Genomic DNA, 27,317 nt, shown 5'->3' with positions numbered 1-27,317 from the left:
TTTTCCTTTACTTACTAGTTGTAAAAAAGGAACAAAAGTTGGGAAATATAACTGGATTTTTAAGGTAGATGAGAGAATCACATGTTGCATAGAGTTGCATAATTTAGCTGATTAGATGAGGTTTCTTTTAATCTACATTAGAATATGCATGACTAATGAGAAAAATTGCTAATATTTGAAAACTAATTGGCTGGGATATTTTTCTTCAGGCTCTTTCTGCATTACTAAAATTACTTCTCAAAAAAAATTCTTTTCATCGTGCCATTACTCATTTTGCAGCATGACATCATGCTAGTATGATCATTCACTGTATTGAAAAATATTTGATAAACTTGAGTAAGTAAATTGAAACAAACAACATACTGTTCTGATGAGGCCACTTGATTTTTGTCTTTTATAACTGACTTTGTGTTTCCTGGTTGGAGCTATCAGAGAAGTATTTCACCTGATGTGGCTTTGTCACATGCTCAGCATCAACCAAGGAAAAGCAGCTCTTATACCCTGATATATTTTCTTATTTGTTCAGCTGAGATGCCTTTCATAATGTCTTGGAGAATCTGACTTTTTTCTTATTTTTTCTTTTTCCTCCAGATGGCTACTTTGACGAACTTAAAACTTACTAAAAACTATTAGAGTTATTTTCAGTGTAGCCCAATTAAGCAATCTCAATTTAATTTTAAACCTCAGTGCAGCTTTAAACTGAATTACAGCTTTCAGTTCTTGGATTCAAAGACTAAATTTCAGCTTTAAAATATGGGGTGGGGTTTCAAAGTGCTTTTTACCTTAAACAGGGACTCAATATTTTAGAAACTTACATTGATACTGTGGACTCTGTCTGAGAGAAGTTTCAGAAGTTTAATGTTCTCCTGTATAATACCTCATTATTTTTCATTTTGTTAAGTACCACTGGAATTAGAACATCTATGCATTATTCTTTATCACAGTGACAGTTGTATGGAAATTATTTATTTAGACAATAGTGTTTCTGTTCTTATTCTCTGCTCCAAATAATGCCAAGTACATTTAATTTAGTACAGCTGGATTCCTCTCATTTACAAAAGGTTTATGTGGACCATTTACTTGTGAAACTATAAAGTCAAATGATAGCAGCTTCATGGTTTTGAGTGTGTTTTTCTTATTAGTGGCACATCTCTTTTGAGCAAGGAGAAAAAGGCTGTTGGTCATGCTGCTAAACAGTCTGCTTTTGACCTCCCCTAAAGTAACTGGGCATAATTGCACTCCGATAATAAAACCACTGCAGAAAAGTCCTTTACCAGAGCAATAGAATTTGTATAGATATTAAATCAGACCAGCATTTTATAATTAATGCTCTGTTGATGTGGAAACAGCTCTAGCTTCTGTAGAAAATAAATAAATTTCAACATATGTGAATTAGGTATTACTGGCAAAATTCAGTATATTTGAGTTCAATATATATTTTCGGAATGCTGCTATGACTTACAGTGTAGTCTGATGCTGAAGCTTAAGGGCCAGAAACAATTCAGAAGCCCACTGCCTAAAACCAAGTGTTTTTAATCCATAATTATCACATGTCCTGTTTTGAAAAACAGAGTAAAGGTTGTCTTACCAGTTCCACTGAAACATCTGAAAAGAGTATTGGTTCAAATAGAACCATTTCTTTTAAAAACTAAAAACAAATACCGCATCTCTAAGAGAGCAATCTATCTCCTGGAAGAAAAAAAAAAAAGCCCCAAAAAACCCCTCTGTTCCTTTAAAAAGAAATTAATAGCTTGGTCCATTCAAGGAAAGTAGGGCGTGTGTGAAATCTGTGTTCATTGTGAATCACTTGGGCATATTGCACTAATCAGATTGCATTTCTTTAATTTACTGATATGATTTAAAACTACCTGATTGATTGAATGCCATCAGATTGAGAACTATAGAATCATTCTTAGGTGAAAATGAAGCTATTTTTTTGTGTTTTTAGCGTTTGTGTTTTCTTTTGTAACAAAGCTGCTCAGTCATATTTCTGTGAGATCAAAAATAACTATTACCATAAATCAGGAGGCAAGCATGGCCATTAATATAGATTTTTATCTATTATGTTAAATCTAAATACAGTTGTAGAAAGTTGGGGGTTAGGGTTTGGTTTTTGTGTTGTTTTTTTTTTTTTTTTTTGTTGATAGATGAATGAAGTCTCGTATTGTTTGTATGCTATAGTTAATGTAGAATTGAACAAAAGGCAGCACAACAGGAAACATATGCTATAGTAGTTAGTTCACACCTGCTAACTGATTTGAATAGGCTTGGAGATATTATCAAACAGGGAATCAATTCATTGTTTAGACCATTGAAACTATTTTCTACAAAATCTGACCCTTTACAGTCCTTTCTTTGTCAGGGCATACTTAAATTCAATGGTCTTTGAAAAATGAGTGTTGCTACAGGCACACTTCTGCTCAGTGTACAAGTGTAGTCAGAATCTACACTCACTGGTCCTGATGTTCATTTCACAAGAACACTTCTGTGATTCAAAGATCTAAAGACATTTCTCACCCTACTGAATTTCAGTTTCACATATATTTCCTGGTGTTAGCTGAATAAATTAAGATACTAGGGTTAAATGCTTTCCAAAGGTAAAGGATAAAATACAATGGAAGTGGAGAGCTATTTGAATGAAGGAGGGTAGTGAAGTACACAGCAGTAAATTTTGAATAATCTTCCTTAAGTTAAATAAAATCACAGCTTGCTTTGTGTCTACTGTAAAAAAACAAAGACAAAAAGGAATACAATTTAAAAAAAAAAAAAATCTTGAATGAAACCTTGGAGTATAGCTTCTGTAACTTATCTTTTACCTCTCCCTGCATACCTGGCTTTTGCACACAGTTTTTACTCCCTATATTCTCAAACAAATTTTATCTCATTCATTATTTTCCAAATTTATCGTTAGCTCAAGTTTGGTAGATGAGATTTCACATACCAGCCAAATGATAATTTGGGTCTGAAATTGTTTTCCAGAAAACTCCAGGGCCTTTGTTTTCCTATCCATTTGTGTCAAAATCAAAACATGCTTGTATTTTGTTGGTGAGATGATGTATGCTTAAAAATGTGTAGAGACCGATCTGATTAGGCTACCTTGTTTAGGCAAACAGTAGTAAAAAAAATGAAATTAAAATTGATTGGAATTCATGTATGCCTTACAAAGGGCTTCTTTATGCTTACTGTTTAAATATTGGACAATAGCCACCTCTGGAAACAGGGAACCAGATTTAATAGACCAGTAATTTTAACTGTTGTGGTAGTTCTTATCTTTCTGGTGTTTCCTGTGGTAATATATGTATTTACAGTGCTTCTTTCATATGAATGCTCTGACAGACACGTGGCCCATGGTTACAAATCACACTTCTGATGGTGTTGTTGCTGTCTGCAGCCCCAACAATGGACTTTTCTGTCCTCAACACAGGACATAGGATCCACTCACAGATCAACTCCTGAACTACCACAGGTTTCAGCCCACCATATTACTGTAAAACACTTCCAATTTTGGATTATCCTGACATGTCAGGCTGAAAACTGAAGGTTCAGGAGTTCATTTCTAATCTGCTCAGATGCCGCTGTTTCAGGGACAGCAGCATCTGTCAGAAGGGGGTTGTGTGCAACTGGGGTAATAACTGATTTAGCTGTTTGTCCAGTTTTATTCTCCTTTTATACATGTCTGCTAGGATCTTCAGTGTCTGCACCTGCACGCTGAAGTAGTGGATATTTTGCTTTTTATTATTAATAAAGTCACCAATGCTCTGATTGGTTTTTTTTTTTTCCTTGGTTTCAGTAATCTCCAAAATGTAAAGCTCTCCTCAGTGTCTGTTTCTGTTTACTGCATTACTTTAAGTAGTAAATAGAGATTATCACATCCGTTGTGTAACAGTCCACTACTAACAGTCTGTTTGCCAAGAGCAGAGATATTATTTATGTATAATCAGGACAAAACCAAAAAATACTCTTTTACAATAGTATAAGATCTGGTTTTTCTATTTTTAAATTTACTAATTTTTAGCATGTAATGTTCATTTTCAGTAAAAACAATCCAGTGAAGTCTTCATTCAAAACCAAAGTTGTAGTCTTAATTGTTTTAGTGAAGTGCTTTTGGTATTTTAATCTAGAAATGTTGGTATTTTTTGAGAGAGACTGGCACATAGAGGTTAAAATGGGTAGAATGCTACAAATTAGTATGCAAATAAGCAAAAAAACCCCTAGCAGCGTGTAATTTAATATTGATAGGTACTGTATATCATGGCTGAGAACAACAAACACAATATAAATAAAATTGCTAGTATTGAATCCAAGTAAGAGGGTTGTGAAGAGTAGTAGTCTGTATATTTCTGGCAAGTACACTTGTAACAAGATAGTTGCCAAAAGTGAATAATTTTAAAACTAACTGTAAGATAACAAACCCTCTTTTAAATGCATTTTTTAAGAATTATACTCAAATATGTGCAGTATTTCCTAACATAAATGGTACTGTTTTTCAAAGACCAAAAGTAAAATTCATAAGAATCATTACTGCTGGTTTTAATACTTTCTCTGGCTCTGCTTTTAATGTGTGTACCAAATAATATGATTGTGTCTCTTTGAAAATTAATATTATTGTAGAAACTGCTTTTGAAAGAGCTTTGTAAAAACGCTGTGGTTGATTAAAAACACAAACAACTTTAAAAAACGAACAAACAAAAACCCTTAACCTAAACACCCCCCCTCCCCCCCTAAAAAAAAAAACAAACAAACAAAGAAAAGCTTTGTTTAATGAGGTGTGAAAATAGTAGAAGCATCATGTACACAGGGTATAAATTTACAGTAAGTCTTGGTAAGTATATTTTGTTCCTAGTGTATTAAATTATACATCTTGGGCTTCATGTAGATGCCTACATTTCGTGATAAAATCAGTCAAATTTGAGGACTGCAAATAACTAGTGGAATCAGATCTTGTATAATTTTAATTTTTTAAAGTAATTTCGTGTGATAGGAGAAGCCAGAATTTTGTAAGCCAGCTTGCCTAATCCTTGATGATTAACTGCATTCAGCACGACAACTCTCTCTGAGCCATTTTAATCACTCTTGTGAGGAAAACTGAATGCATCAGTTACTGTACAAATGTAACTGCTCTTAAAATCCTGTCCCTGGAGTAGTCTGAGGCACTTGGAGGATCAGAATAGTCCTGCTGCATAAACTGATAATAATTGTTTTGCTGTTGCTTTGTTGTAATACTTTTCTTCCTCCCCACTAATTATTTTAAAGATATTTTTTGAACATGCTCTTTTTATATAAATGTACAAATAGTCTTCCCACACTGGCAAGGAATTTTAATAGCTAGCTTGATGTCACTGCTTATTTTCTTGCAAAAAGCTTCAATATGTTTTGTGGTTGTCTTTATAATAATAAATATTATGCTTGTATTTTTCTAATTCTTAGTGATTTTTAATAAGCATTACTAGCTCATGATAATTAAAAAAAAAAAAGTTGCCATCAACTACTGCCTAAATTTTCTAAATAGCTATCTCAAAGGGTAAGTGACCTGGAACAACATCTTAGATATGGATTATGAAGTATTGTGTCTGAAATAATAAATCCATGTAGATAATTTCCTTTGTATCACTCGTTATATGTGTCTTTGTTAAATGCGTTTACATGATATGATGTGAATGCAATGTTAAAGAATTTAACACCATGTAAATGTGGATTTTACTGCAGAAGGTTAATGTAAAAGGTTGAAGGTAATTCAGTGATTACCCAAGATACTTTATGAAACTTCTACCTTCTGAATAAATATATTCTCAGTGGAAACATTCCTGGCTTTGTAGTGGTTTTAGCAGACTGAATCCAGCGAGTGTAAATTAAGAGCAGGTTTTTGAAACCCGTGTGTGTGTGCGCGTTCAGGCAGACTGCACGACACCTATGGTGAATCTCACCTGCTGCCCTCGCCTGTTCCCTCTCACCTGCTGCTCTCGCCTGCTGTTACTTACTTGACTTTCAAAGGAAGCTAAGGTTGGTGGAACACAATTAAGAGAAGCAAGTTTGATTGACAGATATTTAGATAAATTCTACAGTTAAAACCTTGCTTTATTTTGTAAAGTGTGGTCTTTATTTTTGAAGGATGAGCTAGAATTTTCAGCTTGTAGGTGTTGGTTATGCTTACATTTCTGTTAGCATAAAAATAAGTTTAAGAAAATAAGGTAATTATCAAAATTCTTCCTTTCGTTCTCTTCCTCCTTTCCTGTGTTTTTTAATTATTTCTTTTCTCCTGATTATAGGCCGTAGTTGCAAAGCAGTGGGTGGCAGTCATAACTTTATAGATTTCTGTAGCCTGGCTGCCTGCCAATACAATTATCAACTTGAAAATCAGCTGTGGAATTTGACAATTTGGAACAGGTTTTTACAAATTCAGGGTTTTATGGAGATAGTCTTAGCTTTTATAGCTCTGTCAAGGGCCTGTGGTCTTTGAAAGCATCTGGCAATCTTTTCATATCAGGCAACATGTAGGTAGCTCTTTAGGGATTGTTTGGATAAGGTAAAAGAGCTGTTGTGTTGATACCCCAGGTACTGTACTTGTGCATTGAAGTCAAGAGGGTTTCAGCTGAGCATTACTTTCTTGTCCTTATGTTTGCTTACTGCAGATACTAAGAAACTATGAGTTCATACTGATAACATACGTACTGAAGAATTCAGGAAGCAGCTTTATATGGTTTTATCATGCCGGCATAAAAAGTTCTTTATGCAAGGACTAGGGTGGGATGCGATTTTTCACAATTCTTACTTGCCATACCCATAGCTTGGCTTTTTTTGTGTCATACAGTCTGTTTACTTCAATCTTCTCTGTGCTTTTCTTAACTGGGACTGCCTTTACCTTGAATTGTGTGGTCAAGATTCAATCATCTTTATTATCTGTTCAACTACTTTCTTATTTATGTTCTTTTTCTTCACAGGAGCTTAAAACACAACTGAGTCAAGTACCTCATTGTTGTCATTAACTATGAACTCTGCTTTTCATCTACCTATATTTCAGTTTGAACTGCAAAATTATGGATCGTATTTTAACATTTCTACCTATTACTTATGGGTCTTGGTTTTGCCTCTGTCAAAAGTTCTTAAATTACCTACTTTAGGATTGTCTAATATGAATGTATACTTGAAGTACATTAGACACACAAATAAGTATTCTGACAAATGCTAGTGAAGGAAAAGCAAGTCCTAAAGGACTGTCATGGGGAGGTAATATACTGAGTCAGAAATTAAAATTCTTAACTACCCCTTCCAGGGATTGTTTACAGAAAAAGAAGAAAAGAAATTTTAGTCCTAACTATGATGTCACTCATTTACTTATAAGATGCAGAATATTATCTTGAAGTATCTGGCAGATAGCTAAATCTGAATTTTATTTTAATATAATTTTAATAATTAATGCAGCAATCAATAGAGTATACTTTCAGAGAGATGATTGATTGAAGTATCCTTTAATTGCAGTCTTTAATTAGAATTGATGGCTCACCACCCTAGTTCTTGTCTATTATATTAATAATTACAAAATTGATTTGTTTCCATTTTAATTTTGATCTACTGAGGAGCTGTATGGCTCAAATTCACATCCTTGTAGATGAAGGTGACTTCCTGACAGAGGATATGGCATTGCCTCTTATTTATATGCATGAAAATATGTGCATGTAAACTATAGTTGTTAACATAATTCTGTTTAATTATGTCCTATCCAACTGTTTATTTTAGGCAGAGTGAAGAAGCAGTCAGTGGCAGCTACGGGGCTGTTTTGCTTCTGTATTTGCCCTTTTGTTGTTAAGTATTTCTTAGATACAATGGCAGTGGAGTGTTATAGTGGCAGTTACAAAAATTCCTGGTGGTTGATACAAAACGACTTGAGATATTAGCATTACCAAATATGTGGTTTTGGGTTTTTGCCTTTTTCTTCTCTCTCTGTCTGTATATTTTTCTTATGTGGCCATTAATGTTAAATATTTAAAGAAATGTAGATAGAAGCTCTTTTTTACTTACAAAATATTTCTAAAGAGGTGTGTATCTATCTATACATAGTTAAATAATATGCAAATAAAATAAAAAATATATAAAATTATATTAAAACAATCTTCTTTCCCCATGGACAAAGCAATGCCTTACATCATGCTTTTTATTTTTGATTGGCCTACTTTCTTTTTGACATCCATTTGCTTTAATAAACCTCCAAGATCTGAAGAATATAGTGTTCTTTTTCTGATACTGAAAAAAAAAAAGTCCAAATTCAAAAAACTGAATCCTTTGTGGTGGTTTTTTGGCAAACTGTAATTCACTCTACTTTTCTATATCCTCCAGATGACCTGTTAGATGAGACACTGTAGAGTTGATCAGAAAAGTTAGTGTTACCTTGCATTGTGTAAGGAATACTGTAAGCAAAAAAAAAAAAATTGTTCTGAATCCTTACTGTCTTAGGCCAGTGATGTCTTTGGGTATTCCAGCTTATGACTAGAATACAGTGGAATTTTTTTGTGAAATATCTCTGTCTTGTGTGTGAAAAAGATACAGAACTTTCCCAAAAGGAAAGCTGGTCTCATTGGTGATCTTTTTTTAAATTCTGGAGGTTTGTCCTTCTGGATTTCCTGCAGGCTGCCTTTTTTTTTTTTTTTTTTTTTAATCATGGTTGTTCAGCCATGCCACTACTTAGAACTAGTTCCTTAAACATTTGAATAGCAGCTGTCTTAGAAAATATTGAGTAATGGATGGAAAAACCTTGATTTTTTTCAAGCTACATTCTCATGTTCATGTCAAGACACAGAGAGCAGAAGAGGAGCTTTTTTGGTTCCTTTCTGATTGGTTATCCCTTTGGAGACCTGAGATGCCCATTTCCTAGGAGCTTTTCGTGACTTGCATTGTAAGTTCATCTGTATTTGATAGTTGAGCAGGGTTCAAATTCCTGGTTGGGAACAATGTCCTCTTAATTCCTAGATGTTCCAATTTCTTGCCAGTTGACAGAAGTCAGGTGATGTTTGACAACTTCTGGAATGAGCATCAGCATTGTAGTCATTTACATGCTATCACTATTACCACTTTTTGTAGTGCCTGCATTTGGGAACTATTTTGAGGGAGTTTCCTTTAAGATGGTTAGAGTCAACATGGAAAGAAATGCACTTCTAATAGGACAAAGTATTAAAATTGGTTAGGGAAAATAAAATTTACATCAATGAGACAGAGCTGTGAAGCAGAGTGACTTGCAGGATATGTGGCATTTGAAATTTTTCCTGTTAACAATAAAACTAATTTAAACATTTTTCAGAGTTTATAATGACATGGTTCTATATATACATCAGGAAAAGACAAAGCATCAGTTTTAAGCTTAGATTTCTTTTGAATGCATACCATAAAAAACAGTCTTTAATAATGTGAGCAATACCTACTCCGATCAATACGAAAAAATAGTGTCTTGCTAAAATGTTGAGAGGTACATAATCTTTAATTAACTGTATTTGGTATTGTATATGCCAGAGGTTGCGATATAGCAAATTAAGAAATATAGCTCTTAGGCATCCAGCTCCTAATGCTGTCTTCATACTTGTGAATCTTTTGTGCTGCCTGTGTTTTACTTAACTGATAGTGAGAAAGCAGTTTTCCTGGTGCTTGCTCATCAATGTAAATAAATGTACCAAAGAAATAGGTGTCTTTCCAATTGTATTTCTCTCTTATTTTGACCTCCACTGTGGAGTGCTTTTGCAGGGTAGAAAGAGGAGATATACAAAGAATAGAAAATCCTAGCCTACCCTAGTTCAGAAATTCTCACTTGAGTTTGTGGCATCTATTGCAACCCAAGTCATACGGCTGTAGATGGTGCACTCTTTATGGTACCATTTTTCTTAACCAACACCTTACACTACGCTCCTCTCTAGTCTTTGCACATTTATTTGCATTTTATGTCTTGTCTGGTCTAGTGCTGCTAAAGGAAGTCCCCGGTGTGTCTGCAAGGAAAAGGTGAAACTGCATTTGAAAGGAGCCTGCTTTAGAAAAATGTGTAATTTTTACTTGCATTTCCTTGAGGATTTTTTGCTGCAGAGTTTCATGTCAGTGGCTAGATCTGTAAGGAAAGGAAACTAGAGCTACTTCTTTGTAGGAAAATCATAAAACCTGTGTGATTGTCTTTTGGGAGGCCTGCATTCTAATAATATTTTTTTTAATGAAGAGAAAAATTTCATGGGATAAAAGAGGAGAAATGAAAAAGGAAATAAAGTTTCTTGTCTTACAGTTTTTGGGCATTTGTAAAGGACTTAATATATTGTTGAGTGTGTATATATATATATATATGTATATATATATATATATATCAATATATTGATACCTTATAGTATACATTGGAGACAAAACTTCCTTTGATAGGCCATACTCAGGAAAAAATATTGAGGAGGGATTAAACAATACTGCTACACATGTAAGGAGGCTTCCTGTTACTATACAGGAAGAGAGCCATGGTAACGTGATACTATTTCTATCAGCCTACTTTCATTAGTATCTGCTGATCGTCTTGACAGTGGCTCTGAGAGCTTGCTTGCAAAGCTTTCTATGGCGTTGCTACCTAATACAACAGAACTTTGGACTTTAGCCACAGGAATTTAGCTTTGGCACTAACTCAGAGAGTTTCTACACTCCATCTTGATCAGCCCTTTGCACCCTGGATTACTGTCCTAATCCTATAAAATAGAGTATCCTCTTTGAAAACGTAACTTGTAGCACAGGTACACAGCTGTCATGTCAGTTAAAATAATGCATTTCAGGGAAGCACAGCATAAGTCGGGTTGGAAGGAACTACAGTGGGTCATCCTAGGGCACATGGCACAGGATTGCATCCAGATGGTCCTTGAATGTCTCCAGTGAGGGAGCCTCCACAGCCTCTCAGGACAATCTGTTCCAGTGCTCGGTCACCCTCACAGTGAAGAAGTTCTTCCCCACATTCTGGTGGAACTTCTTGTGCATATTTATCCCTATTGCCTCTGGTCTGATTACTTATCACCGCCCAGAAGAGCCTGAATCCCTTCTCTGACATCTTCCCTTAGATACTTAGGCACATTGATGAGGTCCCCTCTCACTCACCTCTTCTCGAGCTTGAGCAGTTCCAGCTTCCTCAGCCTTTCCCTGTAAAAGAGATTCTCCAGACCTTTGATGAATGTTGACCCTTTAATAGGTTATCTGTAGATGTCAACACATATGCATATTTCATTTGTTGATAAAGTTATCTGCTTTCTTTATAGCTTTATTTATTTAGGGCATTTCTATAAGACCAATAAATAACACTATTTTGTAATTATTTGATTCAATGATAGAAGTTTAATTTAAATAAGTTGTGCTAGCAGTGTTGAATTGCACCTGGGTGAATGCAGAATAAAATTTATAATGTTTTATAATGCCAAGTTCAAAAGACTCTTGAGTGGGTCATGGTTGATGACATATTATAATTATGTATGTGAGAAGCAAACATTACAATAATAATCAAATACTGATACCTAATCTGCAATTCTAACATGGTGCAAGCTCAGGTAGAATGCTCTGCAAAATTGGTTTGATTTGATTTTAAACTTGGAAAAACTTAACAAGTAAAAATAATTCTTAGGGGGGAAAAAAACCACTGATTCTGCTATAAGTTAATAATTTAAAGTTTTGGGAAAGTGACTTTTCAAATTTAATCTTAAAACTTCTGTATCTGTGATGATTACTTATAAATTAACCGCTGCATCTTCGTTGCCACAGGCTTAAATTAAGGTCCCGAAGTCCCATTGGTTTTGAATTCCATAGCGTGTTAACAAGAAACATACAAATATAGAAAGGCTCATGTTCTAAAACTGAGCACAATGCATGTAATATTCATGATTACTAAGGCAAACAAAATACAGCATTACACCAGATGCTGCAGTGAAAAACAGTGTATTAAATTAGAATTTAAAAACAGTAAATTAAATTTAAAAGGACCAAATAACTAGGTTCATCATAATCAACAGTAATGTGGTATATTTTTCGCTCATCTTGTATTTGTAAACTTACATTTAACCTCATCTGCTTATCTCATAGTTTTGGTATTCAATCTAAAATAGCCCCCATTATTTAAGGAGTTCATTTTTCCCTCTTTCTTGTTCAATTTGGTGTTGATCTGTTAAATATTTTTTTAATTCCTTTGTACATGCATAAGTACCTCAGTTATTACTCGCTATCTTTTTTCCTATTCTTTCGATCATTTGACAGTGTCTAGAACCCTACAGTCTGCAGTATGTTTTTCAGGAGTGGCACAAAAAACCTGAGAATAATTCAGGGATCGAGAGCAATTGAGAGCTATAATTACGAGAATTATGATCTCATCATTTTTCCTACTTGAATATAACTGTCATGAACACAATTCAGAGTGATCTTGATAGCAGAATATAAGTATTATATAATGTAATATAAGTATTGTGGCACACAAAAAATTCCAGCACATGTTCTGAGCAGGAAATCCAAATTCAGTATAAGTAAATATCCTTTTTCTGCACTTGACACAGTATAGTTGCTTAGTATTAAGCAGGAATTGGAGTTGCAAGAGTTCCTTTAAGGACCTTTGTTGTTTTTTTTTCTTTATAAACATATTTCTAAGTTTATGTTTATAAACATATTTCCATTTGTTACTGTAAGAAAGGTTTACCTGCTACATTGAAAGGCAAAGTTCAAAATTTACCAATCCTAGTTTATCAAAAACCTACAGAAGGGCTAAATACACAAATGCATAATTGTTGAATTTTGTTTTTTTATTAATATACATATACTACTGTTTCTGAATGATGATTAGGACAATTTTAAACAAGACACTTGATTGTTTTGATCAGTCTCAGTGTTACCACGCCTGATGTTTTTGTGAAACAACACTGGATCCTTTATGAACATGATCTGCATTTGACAAAGAATGAACTTCTTTCAGATAATAAAAATCTTAAATGCATTTGAAAAATAAGCATCTTTGGATTGATTGGAGAATATGAAGCTATGAAATCCTCTACTAAAGGACGGCAGTTCCTTTATGCCTGTATTTGTTGTTCCCAGACAACTTGGGAGAAACTTCTGTCAGAGACTACCTTAAAAAGATGCAAATCTGTCAGGAAATAGGCTTTATTAATTCCAGCTTCATGAAATTACTTGTAATTTTTGATAGTTTTTTTGTTTGTGTTTTCTTCTTTTTTTTGGCGTGGTTCTGAGCTTGCTTTTTCCTACAAGAAAAAAAATTAAAGTGCATTTTCTATTGTGTAGAAGTAAACAATCCATGGATTAAATGGTTTGAGAGAAAATTAAAAAATCTAATTAGTCTGGTAAATTCTTTTTCAAATGGGCAAAAACAATTTCCTAGACTTAAATCAAAGTTTCATAAATTATCAAAGAATAAGGATTCTACTGCATTTAGGGTTTTTCCCATTTTAGGATGTTTTAGTCCATTGTTAACCTATTATACATATTTTACGATTCTCCATGTTTGTTTAGTGGTAAAAAATATTTCAGAATGAATAGGAATTTCATTGCTATTTTGGGCTGGTTTATTAATTTTGAGGAGAGAAATCTAAAATTAGATTTGGAGAAAAACATCCTGATTTTAAAACCTGACATAGTTCTGATATGCGTGGTCAATAACAGCATTAGGAACATTCTCCATGCTGTTAAAACAGCAGATATTTTGTTACTAATAAAGCTCTTTTCAGTCTGTTCCTTGTTCTGACTAGGCACAAATTAAAGTTTCAGAGAAGAATATTGTTGTGTATAGCTGTGAAATATCATCTCAAAAATTGCAAGATATCAGTGGATGGTTTTCACTTTGTTTATTCTTGTTTCTGTTTGTGATTAGAAATTACTTACGGGCTATTTCTTGACTAGAATAAATGCTTCAGGCTAGGCTTTTGCCTTAAAGTAATACACAACTCTTCATTTATAATTGTTCATACTTGAACCTGTTTCACTTTGAGAGAAGAATTTCTAACATCCTTTGTATGTATTTGCACCCAGAAACAAATACTAGACATATTTCAAATATCTATATAAAAATACATAAAACATAGATCTGCTTATATGCAATCATTCTTCTGATAATTTTTTTTAATGGAAAAAGTTGAGGTGTTGATTTTGGGGTATATTTATTTAGTGCATATTTGGGTCAAAATGTATAACTGACTGCTAGGCATTCTGCCTTTGCAATTTATTTGATTTGTGCCAGTTCTTCTGCCTTTTCCTCTACTTTTGCTGTTTTCAGTCAATTCTCTTATTAGAAAATTCAGACAACTTCTTTGGTGTTAAATAGTGTTAGTTAAGAGCCATTAAAAATCTTCAACTGTCAGCGCCTTGGATATACACATTTTAAAATTCATCTGCCCATTCCATTTATTCCTGTAACACTTTTCATATTGTGGAGGTTTAACTACTTTTCTCTGTTTACTAACAGTTAAAATGTATTCTTGAAAATACATGTTGTTAGCATTCAAACTACATTCCAAATCCTAGCAAGCCATCAGTACTGCTGCACCTTTTCCACAGATTAACATTTTCTAGGTCTCCTCTCCACAGTCCAAAGACACCTTTTTTTTCTTTTTTTTTTTCTTTCTTTTTTTTCCCAAAAGGGATGTGTGAGCACAGCTAGTGAATAATGAAGCTCTGAAAGACTCCACAAATAATTAAGAATGGAGGGCAAGAAAAAGTAATTAGCTTTATAGGTGGTACGTAATTTTGGGGGGTGGCGGGGGAAGAAAGAGTAGGCAAAAGGTAGTTAGGTCCCTCAGGCACATAACTGCTTTATGCATTTTCACATCCTTGTTCAGCTTAGTGTGCATTACTGCCATTCATTGGTTTGATAACGAATGTGAAAAATTGTACTTTATTTGAATAAATGATGCCTTCTGAGCCTGTCACAATAATATTAAAAAAGCAATCAAAGCACTACCACCCACTCTGATGCTGTTATTTCTAGTGATAAGAGATCATAAGTTTTTCTGAGCATAAATCCTCTTTAATATTCCAGCTTTTGCTGGCCAGTGTGATCCAGCTGCAGGAGTGCCTATCCCAAAGGCTCTAAACCCTGTAGTACCAAGTGGTATAGGACCTTTGGAACGGTGTCAGTATTGGTGTCTTCCCTCAGCAGAATTACTGAGCTTCAACTTCTTTCCTGTAAGGAGGAGGAAGTTCTGCAGTTGGAGGAAAAGAGAAGAGCAGAGAGATAGCGACTGCACCCTCCCTCCTTGCCATCCCCAAAACGTACCTGCATGCTCCTCTGCTGCTGGAGAAGAGAGAACCATTGTGAGCATCCCTGGTTTAGTGTTAGAGAAGGGAAGAGACTTAAAAGATTGTTGAGAGCAGGGCCATTCCTGGTACAGAATTCATACAGATGGTTAGCACAGATTAGGTACCATCCTTGATGTTCACATTTTTCATTTATGAATCTGCTGCCATCCTATAAAAATGACCTCTCAGGTAAATAGAGAAAGGAGACAATTTCACATGTATTTGTATCTGTAGGGAGTCTGATTTTTAGAGGAGGACTTGACTTTTGTTGCCAGTTGAGGAGAACTAGTGAGGTTCTGAAGTCTGCAAAGTTTTTCTTGTGTTACTGCACAGCAGGGCCATGGAGGAGTATCTGAGCATCAGTAACTTACTCAGATTAATTAGAAATTACAGCCCATGAGGTGACTCTTGAAAAATAGCTGTGGAAAAACTTTTATGCCTTGGAGTCCTTTGAGATGCAGATTCCTTCCTTCAAATCCAATAATAAAAATAAGAAACACATTGAAATCTTGTACCATTTATATAAACATTAAATCATTACATTATTCTTTTGAATAGTTGAAAATACTCACAAAATGACTGGCCTTTAGAAAAGGCTCCTGTCTGGCTCAGTCAGTATTGGCAGGAGATCTTTTGTTCACTTCATCTGATTCTCATTGGTACTGAACTTCCCAGGGCCATTATATCTACCTTAGCTATTTTAAAAGTAATTTTGTGCAAGAATGGAAGTAGTTCAGCAAATACCTGTGAAGCAGGAATTTTTGAGTGCTTAGGAAAAAAGAATATATAGCTATAAAAATAGAGAAAGAGCAACTGTCATCCGATGCAAAAAGTTGTGAAAGAGTCCTATTTAGAAACAGTTCTGCCTACATAACATTTTCTACTCCTTTTTATTGTAGACAGATTATATGACAAAATATTTATGACTTTATATAAGTCTTCTGGTGGGCAGAAATGAGTGTGACATTGGTTTTTGAGAAAAATCTCTCTATTAAGCTTCAGTTTACCTCTTACAGCACCAAAATCATTTTACATAATGCTTTATTCCTACACCTAGGTAATGCTTTTGATGTTGCTGTAGTAATTATTATAGCTTTAGTAAGAAGAGTAATTCATTATTTATGTTGTATCTATCTCTGGAAAACAGTATTTTGTTATGCATGTATGTAGCAAGCCTTTGGGAGGAGCCCTCTGTCTTATCTAAACTAATACTAAAGTTCTTTGTATAATTAAGGGTGAGAAGTTCTTGTCTTTTTGGGGTGATTCCATCTAAAGGTAGATAGGGTGCGCTGTTAGTGGACATCCCTATCTTTCTTAACTGGCTACACTGGACTCTGGGCATAAATTCTAGTAAACTAAATTTAGGGGAGATGAATGCCATTCATAGAAAAATTAGAAGAACATGCTATAGAAGAGTTACAGTCTGGCGGTCAGGAAGGAGCTAGGAAGAAAAAGAAAAGTAAGTGTGACATTCTGAATGTTTGAGCAGTAATCTGAAACTCTTCCTACCTTCTTACCATATAAACTCTGAACTAGAGTTTGCTGCCGGGGAGCCGTGGATTTAATTAAAAATGCAGCGTATAAAATCTACCGTGACCAGAACATGGAATTAGACTAGCACTTAGAGATTAAAAAAGATGGAGCTAGATACAAAAAGAAAGTGGTTTGTGTTTGTATGGGCCTATTCCCAATGTATGCTATAATGACTGCATCACCACGGGAGCTCATCTTGGTTTTGACAGAACACTCAGTCTGAAAGCAAAAGACGTGTGTATTGTTGTCTCTCTCCTCATATTTCTGGACTACTGTGTAGAAGAGTTCTAATGATGCAGTTGCTGTAACGTGTTTCTTTACGTTTTATTCTGACCTGGAATTACGCTCGTCTCTAATGTTTGCCTTGAACGCTGCAGCTAAAGGTGATTCCTTGCAAGATCATGATTTAATTTAAAAAGCATTCAATAGTAATAAACATATTCTGGAAAAATCATGTTCCCCTGATCACTGTCAGTGTTTACCTGCAATATACAGAGAAGAATATGCAAGCAGTCACAAATATTTTAATAGAATTTCTAATCTAAGGTTTGAGTATGGCTCATTTACCTGAAGTTTCGTTCTTGCTTCCTCTAAACAAATAAATGTCAATGATTGTATTATGTGATTTGATTTCTTGAGCAGCTCAGCTTATCCAGGAGGTTTTTCCAAAGTTTTTTACAGACTTTTAAACTACGGAAATAGGGATATATTTTAAGGAGAAAAGCTCCCTTGGGGATTTCAGCTGTTACCACTCTAAATTATAAAATGTATCAGTTCCTACAATTTCTCAGAGTATATATTTTACTGTTTAAATGAGTGGGTTTTTTTTCCCCTTTGGTTAGGTAATTGTACATGTAGGAGGCATTATGAACAAAGCTTCATATTACTATAACATAGTATAAAAGCAGTAATTGTCAACTGAACATTACTTTGCAGGAAAGAATAGTCTCACATGCTTTTGTTAACAAAAAAAAATAATTCCAGATATGTTGAAAAACGTGCTCTTTCTTCTCTTTCTGTTCTGTGGTCCTCTTCTAAAAATAAGATCAGTCATTTTCTTTTCTCCAGCAGATAAGGTCTTCTGGTAGAATTGTGTATGCTTGATTTTGAATGAGTTTTAAAACTTCACTTATCATAGACTTTCAATTTTTCACCAAATTTCAGTACTGGATTTTTAATAAATGCTTACTTATTTAGCTGGTTAATGATAAGGAAAAAATCACAACTCTGTACAATGCTACAGGCACTGATGATCTAAAAAATACATGAATAGTCAAATTGGTATATTCCATTATTAGAAAGTCGTCATAATGGTGAGGACATTGCCTTTTGAAAAAAAATCAGAAGCGTATTGAAGTCCATCAACAATATTACCACTGTTAAGAAAAATTGCAGCAGATTTATTTTTGTTGGCAGAGAATACCATGCAATCTCAGGCTTCTAACTAGTATGATTTCTTTTTTTATGGGAAACATGTAAATAGAAATGATTAAATTTAATTATTTTGTATTTTATTTAATTTCTGTATTTTATATTATATTTTTTTAAAATTAGAAATGTTACGATGGACTCAGGTGGGTTGGGGTTTTTTTGATTATACAGTATTTCATTTTTTATAGATAATTTTACAAATAATATATTAAGACAAACATTCCCACAAACAAAATTAATAAAAATACAGTGCTCTAGTCCATGGTTTGAGGGCTTTCTTAATTCCGGTGCTTTTATTTTCCAGAAACATGCTTTCCCAAAGTGTAGAGTATGTTCACTTTCATTGCAGCCATTTGGGCATTAATTTGCACACATACTTCCTCTGTGAGTGTTTCTCATCTGAGTAACACTCCTACATAAAACCAAAGAAAGAAGAAAATCTCTGGCCTTTTCCTTTGGTTTTTGGAGACATTTACCACCTTTTTAGTGGAATCTTTATATTTTTATTAACAACTCTTAAAGAGAAGTAGTTTTAATCCTGTCTCTTTCATGTGACAGTATAGTAATAATTAGTAATTCTTCATCTCTTTATGTAACTAAGTTTCTGGGAAATCATCCTCAAAGTTGTAGCTGATAACATAACAAAACATTTTATATTCAGGGGATTGTTTGCTTTGTAAGATGACTCATCGTCTCTTCTAAACCTTTAATAATAGTGAGGTTTGAGGGTTTTTTAAATTACTGTGCTTTCTCTCTCACATGGGAATAATCTGTTTCTTTAGTCATGACTATGGTAAACCTGGTCACAGTTTTGTAACCAAATAACAATGGATGTTTTCATATAACTTGTTTTCATATAACTGAGGACTTATACATTTCACAAGTTGTGCAGAATTTTTAAACTTGATCCATTTCAATATCTGAGTTCTAGTGAAAGTTGTCACTTAATCAATTACAGTAAAACAAATGGGTATATGTGTGGGTATGGATACATGTCTGCACACATGTGCATGGCTGTCCACATGTCGTACCTACAAGATGTGTTACTAATCTGACCTCAGCAGATGGGTTCTTCTGCTAGGGGTAGAGAGGCTTCCTGTGAACACACCCTTCTTTGTGTCAGTGTTCTGTGCAAGCAGTTCCAACATTATTTTGTGTGGATGAAAACAGGAGCAGAACATCAATGCCCTGGAATTTCCACCAGCCCTTGTTTCCCCTTTCAGTTTGGGATGTCTGAGATTATCAGGTTTTGCTCTGGGAGACACTTTTTGTCAGTGAGGAGTATGGGTACAGACTCTTATGTTAAGATCAGTTAATTCTCTGTTGAGAAACAAAGGTAAAAAGGATAGAGAGGCAAGAACTGAAGGAGAAAACTGTTCAGCTGAGGTTTCTGTAACACTTCACACATCTGTGGGATGTTCTTACATGTTGCATGTAAGGCTGTTCATTTTATCATTTGTATGGCAAAGGTTTTTTAGATCTGTTGAATGCATGCAAGATACTTCTAATGCATTTGAATTTAAAAAAATATTTTGACTTTCATTTTTTTAAGGCTTTATACAAATGTGCAGTAGCAATATTATATCCAATAAATAGTTTATCAGATTTTCATGTTAAACAAGTTACTGACAATTTTTAGTTTGCTTGGGAATAGTGTCAAAGCACATCCCAATTTTACCAAGGGGTTCGCAAGATCAGTTTTTGGCTGAATCAGTCTGTGTGGTGTTCTACAGAATCCTCCTGTAACCCCCAGCTAATCATGGGTCACAAAAGTGCATGTATGGGACATCGGGTTTAGTAGAGTGCTGTACTGGGAGTTGTCAAACAAAAAGCTTCATGTAAATGAGCGGATGAGAGACTGTAGTGCAGCTTTCACTTAGTTAAGGTTTTAGTTTTGGCTTCTCTCACAGGTTCTCCCTTTTAGTGTCAAAGAAATTGGCATGGTGCACTGGAAAAATACAAGGAGATTTAATTAGTGGATGTATTGGGATTACCCTGGGCTGCTATTGCAGTGTGCTTTTTAGGTTTTCACATTCTCTTTAACATTGATGTTAAAGCCTAGTGTAAAGTTTATAGAGTCATATAAATGCCAGAGATTTCTGAAAGGTACCATGCATTCCCCAAAACATTTCAGCTGAGAAGTGCTTCTTGTTTTCCAAAAATACAGAAGCACATTTAACATTTAGTAAGCATTTCTGTGAGTACAAAACTCCTACACATTGAATCAGAGCATTTTAAATTTTAGTGGCAACCATGTATAGATATGTGCCAGTTAAGTACGGAAGTACAAACATCAAAAGCATCAGGGTCATTTATCCTGTTGTGTCTCTTGCCATTTATTCTAGTGATTGCTTTAATGGCTGTATCAGTTGTCCAATAAGTAAATAACATTCTCAGAGAAAAATCATGGTCTGTTGTTTGGATGTTCTTGAAAAAATTAGTGTGGTGTCCAAGGATATTTGCCAGAAGTAAAATTTTAGATAGTTACATGAGGTAGGAGGAAAAATGAGTTCTTAAAATAAAGGTATTGCAAGCCTGTTTATGTTTTAGTCCCGATTTATTAGATAGCAAATTTTTTTTAGTTTTCTGTAAATTGTGTGATGCCTGGTAATGGTTTCACTTTCCCTCTCCCATTTTCCAGAAAAAAATAAATATTCTGTACAATGCCATGTTAAAAAAAATAGGCCCCAAAATGCTCCCCTGTAAACTAAACAAAATAAACTAAAAAAATAAAGGTTTCCTTTTTTCTCTGATGGTTTCACATATAAATTTTTTGGTGAGTGCACAGACAGGGGATTTTTTTCTGTGATTAGATTCTGCCTCTTAATTGTTAAGAAAAAGTTAAAACCCACACATGCAAGTTGAATTTGTATTCTAATATAAGGGGAAAGAAATTACACTGCACTTGCTGAAAATTAATTTGAGTTCCTTAGAAAAAAATTAAATGTCAAATGATTGTAGAAACCTCAGCAGCATGTTTGTAGATATTTTTCCTACAATTTATAGCCACATGCAAATTTCTACCATGGGCTTTGTTATTACTGAATATGCATAAAAAGAGTTTCTCTGAGTTTATTTAGTGTGCAGGGTTGATTACCTGTTCTACATTTGGCCATTATCTGTGTCAAAGATATTCTTCTCTTGTATATGTTTTGTATCTTCATATATAAAAGGGAGTGTAAAATACGTGACCCTGGAACATCATTGAATTGTAAATAATTTTTAGAAAGAGAATAATTTTAGATTGGTTATGCTTACACAACATAAAGAAGGGCAGTGATTTTTGGTAATCTGATTTTCTTTGTCAGATAATTGAGAAAATAAGTCTGTATTTTAAACAGATATTTTGAAAATCACATGACAAAAGTTATATATAGAGATGGCTGAGCTTTTGTTCACAGAAATGTGAAAAAAGTATTGGATAGAACTGTTAAGTGAATATTATAAGCAACCTGACACTTTAATTCATACACTAATGGAGCCCGAAAGCTCTTAAAATGACAGAAATATCACCAGTGTAAGTGATTCGTAGTTTTATTTTTGCTATACAGGTTGGTCATGTAGCTGGGAGTTTTTTCTTTTGCATAATTCTTGTAAATTATTGTACTCTAGGGTCTGAGTGAAAAGCTATTACATTTGGGAAGGAATACGACAACGTTGCTTCAAAAAGATTAAGACAATTCAAAACTGTGTAGATGTACAATTTCTCCACATTTTTTAATTTTTAAATTTTTTGGGGGGCATATGACTATCAAAGCAAATGTGCAATTTCAAACTTTAACTCTGTGCAAGATGTGTTTTTGCACAATTCCCCCCCACGGGACAGTAATTTCTGCTACTGCATCCTAGTTTATTCATACTGAAATGTAGCATGTTTGGTCTGGAGTATGACATACGGCATATTTTTATTAAGCTGCACCTTCTGAAATAGCAGAATACCCTTTAGTCGCTTAGTGTCAAGTCTAACGAAATTCCTGTTTCCTTGACTGCTTTCCATTCAAGTGTTTTGACAGAAGTCATCCCTGTTAAGTGCTGTCTGGATGAGGTTCCTGTAGCTGGCCTGTAACCTGATCTGTGTTCTGCTTCAGTGTGTTGTCTGCAGAGCTAGAGAACACTTGCATTAGCTGCATTGATCAGTGCACCTCACATCTCATCATTTAGGAGACAATTAATACTACCTTGTAAAGACTCCCCAGAGCATTTCCTTTGAGCTGGATTGCTTTACACAGAAACCACAGGCAATGTTTGCAAAAGGGGAGGGCGCCAAGTAGGAAAAAGAAAAAAGGCGTCCAGAAAGCTTTTTCTAGGAACCAAGTTTCATTTGCTGTGCTCGCTTTCACTCATGTCTGTCAAACTCCCTTTTCCGGTAGAGCATTTGGAAAAGAAAATTAGCTGAATGTCGAAGTTGATTTGTTGAAAACATGCTGTAAGAGGCCACAAAAATATTTTTAAAAGGTTTCTTTTGAGAAATATGCATTTGTTTGGGAGACTTTTATAACTTGCAGTTAAGAGTGTAAACATGTAATTTTATATTTTATATCAAGGATTAATAATCTGACATATTTTGGAAGATTGTTTGGCATGTTTTAATCCTAATTTAATTATTTTTAAATAACATATTTTGATAGACAAAAAAAATCAGACTGTGTTTCTTATTATTGTGGTAGGGTTTTTGTTTGTTTGTTTTCCTGTAGTGCTTCTACCAGTGTTGAATTTTAGTATTGCCTGGCATTTAAGATAAAAGTCAGGTTTTAAGTCTATCTTAAGAGCAGGCAAGGTTCTTAGTGTGCTCCTTCATCTTTAGGTAATATTTAATATTAGAGCTCATCCACAGAAGCAGGTGAAGAGCATTAACTAATAAATCCATTTTTTTTCTTGGAAATTCCTAAGGTTACCGTACTATTCTCTATGTTAAAGTCTATGTTGCACTCTTGTAAGGAGCATCTCTTAAGATGATAAAAGCTGATTATATAAATGTAAAATTGATAAGAAGGGCATGTTATGGAGAAGGTTGCTCACCAGTCTGGTACGTTAATCTGTGTGATTCCATGCAGGTTGTACAGTGGAAATGAGGCCAAACACCATGTGGTGAACTTCAGAAATTGTTGCAAATTTGTTGGTATTTGCCACATCCTTAAATTGTCATTTTCATTTTCTTAGGAAGAGTGAATGAATTTTATGTGAGAAAAGATTAATTTGTGACCTTATGAGTAGTATTTACTAGGAGTATATAAATAAAAAAAAACAACCCTATATTTATTTTTGTGCTAATTCCAAGGCTCAGAAATGTTATTTGCTCCCCCTCTACACAGTCTTGAACCAAAATGTGCACTGACATTAAATAGAGATATGTCTCTGGCTTATCTTTGCAACACAATCAGTATTATGGTATTATTTTATTTTTAGGAATACACTAATATCTTGATAGTTCATGTTATAGTTGTCTTATGTTAGTAGAACTGTTCTACTTGCATTTGAAGACAGCAGTGAGGTGATGAATATCATAAAAAATGTGTGTGTTGGAAGTGTAAAGAGTGTGCTTTTAAAAGTTTGCATTATATAAAATTTTAAAGCAGTTTTACTCGAGTGTGTAGGTTGTCTTATGTTGGTATTCCTGCAGAATGAAATTGAAAACTATAATATTCCTCTCTAGGTTTCTTTTGGGTTTTGGAGGGGGTTGGGGAGTTTCTTTTCCAACTCCTCTTGGATCCTGTTTTTCAAGTCAAAACTGGTTTTCTGGAACCCGTTTAAGTGGTTTGATATGTGGAATGCAGAACATGGATTGTTTCTGTGATGTGTCATACTTATCCTTGGGATTGATACTGGGGGGTTTTATATTATTTGTTTGGTGAGGATCTATCAGACTGTAACCCAATATAGTCCTTAATAGTAAAATAGTCCTTATTTTGCTATACAGTAAAGCCATATAAAATCATCTAAAACTAGTCTCACTGCAAAAAAAAAAAAAAAAAAAAAAAAAACAAAAACAAAAAAAAACCCAAACAAACAAAAAAAACAATCAAGGAAGTATTTTCTTCCATAGTTCTGCATCCATCTTTGCCATCCTGTAGATGTTTATAAATAATAAATCAATAGATAAGAACTGGTGTTGATTTTTTTGTGGCACAAACAGAACAATTTCATTTTGGAAGAAGGTTACGAGTATTCTGACCAATGTTATCCAGGCTGACTTGGAAAGTTAGTGATTGTGAGAGCTACACGAAGAGGAGTTGTTTAAAATATCTTCACATCATCCGTATGTTCGGAATTCTCTCATTTGTACTTTTAGGGAGTTACTGGTTTTCTGCTTTGCCTTTGAGTGCCATCTTTGTGCCCCAACTGAAGCAGTTTGTGGGATCTTGAAGAATCCACACCATTCAGATGACTTTTGGTATTTGCAGGTACTACAGAGCGGGTGTGTCTGATCCAGGGAACAGTCGAAGCGCTAAACGCGGTTCATGGCTTCATTGCAGAGAAGATTCGAGAAATGCCTCAGAATGTGGCCAAGACAGAGCCTGTCAGCATTCTACAGCCTCAGACCACTGTTAATCCAGACCGCATCAAACAAGTGAGTTTTTGGTTGGGAATAGAGAGTCACAGCAGCTCCTTAGAAGTCTTTAAACTTTAGTGCTGGAAGGGGTAAACATAACATGTTCTTTAAGAAAATGTTATCTTAGACTTTATTAACTTACTGGTACTCTTTTTCTTTGTACTTCCATGTTCCATGTTTCTCAGCAGTTCTTTTAGACAGTGTTTTATAAGTTCCAATGCCATGCTCTAATGTGTTTCTTTCATAAACTTTTCTTTGCTGTATAAGGTGATAATAGACCTCTAGGTCTTAAATAAGATTGCTGCATTTGAATCTTAAATGGTGAACCCTGTGTAAATCTTAAGTGTTACTAAAAATCACAGATTAACTGGATGTTCTCTACGTTTCTGTATATAAATAAAAGTAAAAAGGTAACTTTTTTTTAGACCCCAAATTAGATTATTTGAAATCTTACCTGTAAGAACTTGAAAATATAAGGATAATTTACTTGGGAAGTTTTTTATGATTTCATTTTATGTTATTTTTTGGCATCTTTTTGCCTATTTTTTACTGGCTTCATTCAAAATCTTTGGGTACTGCAAAAACTATTTGCAAGGTATTATTGCCCTAGTCCTTTATTCTTTGATTTTCCATACAAATTTTATTTTTAAAAAATTTGCTCTGTAAGGAAGATGGGAAATATGCATCATACAGGATTTAAAGTTATTTTCCATTGTATTGAATAAGAAAAGAATGAAGATAGGAATGAGTGAACATTAGTAAAATTTTGTCTTGTCTCTCTGTCCTGTAGAGGATAGATTTTAGTTTATCACCTATCCTGTGTGGGGAAAAGATTGTTTTGTCCTTCTACACTAGCAAGATTCAGTTTCCTGTAATTTGGTAACTGCATGCAATTGTTTTGCTTTGTATACAGTGACAAACACAGAATGCTTATATAAAGATGTTTCTGAACAGGATGAATTTGCAACAGATTGCTTTAGATGGATGAAACTGTGCATAGACCATTTATATGATTTCTAATACTTACTGCGTATTTTTTCTATATGCAATAATTTTACATACAAAATACTCTAGATAATTTATAAGAAAAAAATAAAAAAGAAAGCCCTCAGTTTTATAGGATTAGTTTCTCAATTACTAGACATGAAAATGATTATGCCTGAAAGAGAGAAAAATCTGAAAATTATCTATATTTTGAGTGGCTTTTCTGCTGATAAAATATTGGATTTTATGCCAATATTTCTTAATCCAGTGAGAAATGAGTGTTCTCTATTGCAATAAAAAGTGTTTTTCCCCTTTTGACATGAAATTAAGCTAGTTCTTTAGGTAAGTCAGTGAGATCCTGAGAAACTAGATTACAGAGCTCTTTAGTGAAATGCCTGAATAATTACTCTCTTGTGTCTGAAGATGATGTATCTTGTTGTGCACACTATTTCTTCAGAAAATGTATTTTCTAAGTTGTTGAGGTTGTTTTTCTTTTATTTGGGGAGTTTATTTTTTGGTTGGTTGGTTTGGTTGTTTGTTCAGTTGTTGCAGGTTTGTTTTTATTTAAAATTTTAAATTTTTTTTCCTCTTTTTTGAAAGCTTGTTTGGTTTGAAATGATAAATTCAGTAAAATTTTGGAGGGATGAATTAGTGAATGCAGCCACTGCTAATGAAATTAAGACAGACTAAGGTGCAATGTATACTAGCTCTGCATCTTAAAATATATGACTTTTATACATACAGGTGCATAATAGAACTTCACATATTTGGTGATATGCATGTGCATATGTTAAACAATTTTTACCACAATGAATTGTTGAAATTCTCTTTTAATGAGGCAATATCTGTTAATGATAAATTTATGCACTATAAATATTGACTCAATCTAAAATTGACTCAAACCTAAAATCCATTACTTTCACTAATACTTGAAATTTTTAACTTAGTTCCTAGGCAGAATTTGAAGTGGATTAATTTGTCCTTCAGCATCAGACTATACTGTACCTTAGTGAAAGATATAATAACACCTTGATTGAAAAATTTAAGAGAATAATATAACAGGTTTCTGTGATTTAGAACCCCGGTGGTGTTATTTTCTTGAGAGAACAAATATCACAATTTTATTAAAATTATTAGTAAAATTTTTAATGCTAGTAATTTTGATTTTTAAAAAACAAGCGCTATTATTTGTAATTTCTTCTTAAATGCAAACTTTTACATGGTTCTTCCTGTCTCTGAATCTTGTCTAAGAGCACTGGCGCACAAACATTACATTGCAGATTGAAGAAAATTTAAAGTTTATTTGAAATAATAAATTTTACCTTCATTTAGGAGCTCTGTAAATGTTTCAGTCAAAAAGATGTAGTTTTCTCCCCATTAATAAAGATGCCAGTAGCTGAAGTCTTATAAAGCCACTCGTGTCTATATGTGCATCCAGCTCTCGTTTCTCTGTTGGAATTTCTCTGTATTGGGCTGCTTCATCAACACTCACCCTAGGGAAGGGAGTTAAGAAAGAAAATTGCTGATTATAGATTCATTGAAG

The 27,317-nt window shown here is 34.0% G+C and overlaps 1 protein-coding gene across 2 annotated transcripts in view; it reads left to right on the top strand.

Moving 5' to 3' along the window:
* Positions 1 to 27,317, top strand: part of NOVA1 (NOVA alternative splicing regulator 1) — a 141,671-nt gene that overhangs the window by 82,600 nt on the left and 31,754 nt on the right. For both annotated transcript variants that reach the window (XM_062494762.1, XM_062494761.1), the window contains exon 3: positions 24,642 to 24,808. In XM_062494762.1, coding sequence (XP_062350746.1) covers positions 24,642 to 24,808 — 167 coding nt within the window. The remainder of the gene's footprint in view (positions 1 to 24,641; positions 24,809 to 27,317) is intronic.

The sequence above is a fragment of the Cinclus cinclus genome, chromosome 6, assembly GCF_963662255.1.
Source record: "Cinclus cinclus chromosome 6, bCinCin1.1, whole genome shotgun sequence".
In the NCBI taxonomy this organism is placed as follows: Eukaryota; Metazoa; Chordata; class Aves; order Passeriformes; family Cinclidae; genus Cinclus; species Cinclus cinclus.
Note: the sequence above shows the minus strand (reverse complement) of the source record. Positions and strands in the feature narration are given on the sequence as shown.